This window comes from Bidens hawaiensis, unplaced genomic scaffold (assembly GCF_021521415.1).
Source record: "Bidens hawaiensis isolate Kalapana, Puna unplaced genomic scaffold, B.hawaiensis_p1.1 tig00083775_1, whole genome shotgun sequence".
NCBI classification, from domain to species: Eukaryota; Viridiplantae; Streptophyta; class Magnoliopsida; order Asterales; family Asteraceae; genus Bidens; species Bidens hawaiensis.
This window is the reverse complement of record NW_027504022.1, coordinates 1-4,300: the sequence shown is the minus strand read 5'-3', so window position 1 is coordinate 4,300 and position 4,300 is coordinate 1. Positions and strand designations below refer to the sequence as shown.

Below are 4,300 nucleotides of genomic sequence, written 5' to 3'. Positions count from 1 at the left end.
CGAAACGAGTGACATTGGGGAAATAGCAAAGGAGGCTCATTACCTTTTGTTGGAGAATGTGGAAAGCGAGGAATGAGAAGGTGTTCGAAGGAAAGGAGGTGAAAGTGGAAGAGATTATAGGAGACATCAAGTCGCCCAGTTATCTTTGTTTTAAAAATAGATCAAAATATAGATCGATAGATTGGTTAGCTTGGTGTAAATTTGATTTCATGTAATTTCTCTCAGGCTTTTGTTGTTGCGCTGCTCTCCAGCTTGTGGAGGCAGTGTGTGGTTGGTGTGTTGCGTTGGTATTTTGTTTATTGAAATTCACACTTAGAAAAAAAAAACAAAGATAATCAATGTAATTTCTATACACCATCCATCCTCTAATTATTATTACTATATAACAAAAAAGAAGTTTGGTGACGCAAGAGCCCTATTGAGCCACTTGGCGTCATCGAACTGGTCCGCAAAATTTGTTTCTATTTTTTAGTTCAGTCATCGTAACGAATGTAACGGAAACCGACCGAACGCTAATTTTTTGTTTTAGTTTCGTTAACATAATGAACATGACGGAAGCCTACCGAACTCCCATAGACTCACTGCCTCGACATTTGGGATTGACAATGGTCAGGTTTACCAAAACTTAAGATTTACCGACCGATGCCACCCCATTGGTCCACCTCAATTTTTATAATTTTTTTGTGTTATATTTGTTTTTAATTCCGGCACAATAACGCATGTCACCGAAACCGATCGAATTCGCGCTGAATTATTTGTTCAACGCTTGGGTTAAAACCGTTCGAGCTTTACCGACCTACCTGACGCAACGTGCCAAATAAAAAACTAGTTTACTTTACAAAATATAACCCTGTTGCGCTGGGTAAAAAACTAGTTTACATTACAAAACATAACCCTTTGCTTACTAATTCAAAAATCATTAAAAACTATAAAAAAAAAAAATAAAGTCCTGATTTTTCAAGGATTTATAAATAAGCATCTACGATAAACCACCCTTTCCATATTTGTTATTTATAGAAATAATAATAACAGGGGCGTATTATCCAAGGGAGTTAGGTGACACTCCACAACACGACACCTTCTAACATCACAAACTAAGTCCACGTCATCCCGATACGACAAAACCAAGATCTTACCCCACCACTCCAGCACCACCACGTCAGCCCCGGACATTTTGATTTTTTCATTAGTCAGCTGTAACAACCAACCAACCAACAGACATAAATACAATACATACAATTACATAGTACATGCATACACCACCTGCCACCTTAACAATCTCCGCCTACCTTCACCGTATAAATACTCATCAATCCCACACCTTATTATTATTATTATTATTATTATTATTATTTCTCTCTCTAGGGTTTGGACTCTATGGCTTTCTCCTTACTTCTCCGGCCAACCAACCCGCCGCCGGTTGTCGAAACATCCCGTCCCGGCCCATCATTAGCCACTCGATCGTCTTCGTTAAACCTTCAATTTAGGCCATCTTCGTCGTCTCTACAGTTGAGTATTGTGTTTACTGTTTTGTTAAAAGACTTTATTATTATTATTATTTGATGAATGAATTGTTTGATAGGATATGTAAGTCAGGGAGGATTAATCTAATTAAAGCTACTGCTACTCAGACACCCACAACTGTTCCAAGTAAGAATATTTATATGAGTTTATAGAATAATGCATACCACCTGTTCGATCAAATGCCCAAGTTAACTGTTTCTCAATTTTTAACAAACTGAATCTGGTTGAAATTTGTGTAGAGTCGGGTACCGGTGGGAAGACCAAGGTCGGAATCAATGGTATGCTTTCTGACATTGATGTTTGACTGTTTAAGAAATCAAATATGGTAGATAGTTCATTATTAGACTATCGATATGGGCGCCCTTTGGGGCGCGTTGGGCGCCTTCTCACTCTCTCTCTCTTCCTCTCACACACACACATACATATGTATTTATATATTTAATGGGGCGCCCAAGGTGGCTTTAAACCATAGCGAGGCATTATGGAGAAGGGCTTCGAAGCCCCCGGCCCCCGGTGCCCACATGGCGCTGTGGAGGGGCTTCGATGCCCCCCACCATAGCGGATAGTCTTACTGTATTTATTTGTTCTTCCCCAATGCATGTATTATATACATTTATTAAGTTATATATGAAAGTCAAATTGGGGCTTCGGTTTTAAGTACTTTTGAACAATTACTGCATCTGATGATCTGATTGAAGTGAACCTGTAGTTTTGTTCAGTGTTGTAAAAATTGGTACAGGGTAGGGTGCCGAGGCGATTTCTTCAACTCGGCCAACATTGTATCCGGTCAAAATCTTGGCTAATTTCACCCGGAAATGAAGCTAAGTTCGTTCCCTTTCGTCAAGTATAAGGGTTTTAGCCGCTAGGAAAGGAAGAGGATTTATACCGTAAACACACAACTTCCACCCTGTTGGCTGTAGTTTTAGCTTGTATATGTGAAAAATGAATAAGAAAATAAAGTATATCCGGGGGTTGCTTTCCCTTAGTAATAGTACTTTTTTTGAAATACGAGGCCCAGAACCCTAGACGGGGCAGTGAGGTAGCAGCAGTGGACGAATCGAGACTATAAAAATCGGAATTGGTCAAACTTGGTCAAGTCAGATTTTTTCCGTTTTTCGCTGATTTCACTGATTTTTGCTTTATTCACCAATTTCACTGTTTTTCACGGAGATAACATGGAAGACGAGAATTAAATGATTACTATGCCTATAATATTAAAGAATGAGTATCAATTTTGAAATACTTTATTATTTGAACATGTATCCTTTTGGTTTATATTGATATTCTCATAGTATATTATAAATATTAGTATACTTATGATATTTGACATATATATCATTTCCCAAAAATTAGTTTATTTATAATTTACCATGTCCGAGTACTCGTAACTCCCAAATCGACTGACCTAGTAGCGCCTATCGACTTCGGCAACCATGATTTTGTTTATTTGATAATCATATATCATTATCTTTATTATGGCTAGAGATTGAAGAGAATCATTGCGTGAAACTTACAGGTTTTGGAAGAATAGGGAGGTTGGTATTGAGAACAGCAACATTTAGAGATGATATTGAGGTTGTTGCAGTCAACGACCCTTTTATTGATTCCAAGTACATGGTAAGGATAAACTTCACAAGATTAATTGGACATATTAGTATATATGAAGGTTATAATAAAGTAGTTGAAAGATAATCATGAGATGAATGTCTTTTTCAGGCTTACATGTTGAAATATGATTCTACACATGGCCCATTTAAAGGAACCATCAATGTTGTTGATGAATCCACTTTGGAAATCAATGGGAAACATATCAAAGTCACTAGCCAAAGGTATCTAAAGGTCTTCTTAGTAAATAATGTTGTAAATTTATCCTAAACTTCATATGTCTTCAGAGACCCTGCAAGTATTCCTTGGGGTGATTTTGGAGCCGACTATGTTGTTGAATCTTCTGGCGTTTTCACAACTATTGATAAGGCTTCAGCACACAAGAAGGTAAAATTTGAGTTTCTTTTACTTCTTTTAAAAGACATGTGTACCCCTAGGCTGACTCTTGTTGGTGTCAATGTGCAGGGTGGTGCCAAGAAGGTGGTGATCTCGGCTCCATCAGCCGATGCACCTATGTTTGTTGTAGGAGTAAACGAGACAACCTACAAGCCAAACATGGATATTGTTTCTAATGCTAGCTGCACCACTAATTGCTTGGCTCCTTTAGCCAAGGTACAATTCTTTTGAGTTTTTCTGCAATTGTGATTTGTGGTCGCCGTTTCTTTAAATACATGGTTTAATATTAAACAGGTGGTTCATGAGGAGTTTGGGATTGTTGAAGGTCTTATGACAACTGTGCATGCAACCACAGGTCTGTTTGTCTCTTTATGTTTTGTACTTTGTACATATATATACTTGTGCATAAACATTTCATATGGATTTAAAAAGATCATGATTATATTATTCTGTATGCATTTATTCAGCTACACAAAAAACCGTTGACGGGCCTTCAATGAAGGACTGGCGTGGAGGTCGTGGTGCTGCACAAAATATCATCCCTAGTTCAACTGGTGCTGCCAAGGTATACAAGGGTCTTCAAATAACATTAGATCTTAACTTATTTGATCGGTTTAAACTTAAAAGTGAAAACTTTTGAACTTCATACTTTGCGTATGCTTGATTTCAGAAATTTGCAATATTAATTTTATTTTTTGTGTTAAAATTGCAGGCTGTAGGGAAGGTATTACCGGAACTTAATGGAAAACTAACAGGTATGGCCTTTAGAGTCCCG

At 37.6% G+C, this 4,300-nt stretch overlaps 1 protein-coding gene across 1 annotated transcript; it reads left to right on the top strand.

Annotated features, from left to right (window-relative positions):
* Positions 1-1,358: 1,358 nt before the first annotated feature.
* On the top strand, positions 1,359-4,294 carry LOC143607581 (glyceraldehyde-3-phosphate dehydrogenase GAPCP1, chloroplastic-like; the record flags this gene model as incomplete). Its single annotated transcript, XM_077082975.1, has 10 exons — positions 1,359-1,508; positions 1,583-1,650; positions 1,764-1,802; positions 3,041-3,141; positions 3,241-3,353; positions 3,417-3,516; positions 3,595-3,741; positions 3,820-3,880; positions 3,993-4,090; positions 4,238-4,294. Coding segments are annotated over exons 1-10 (915 nt in total), but the record flags the coding sequence as incomplete, so codon positions are not given.
* Between the last annotated feature and the right edge of the window lie 6 nt (positions 4,295-4,300).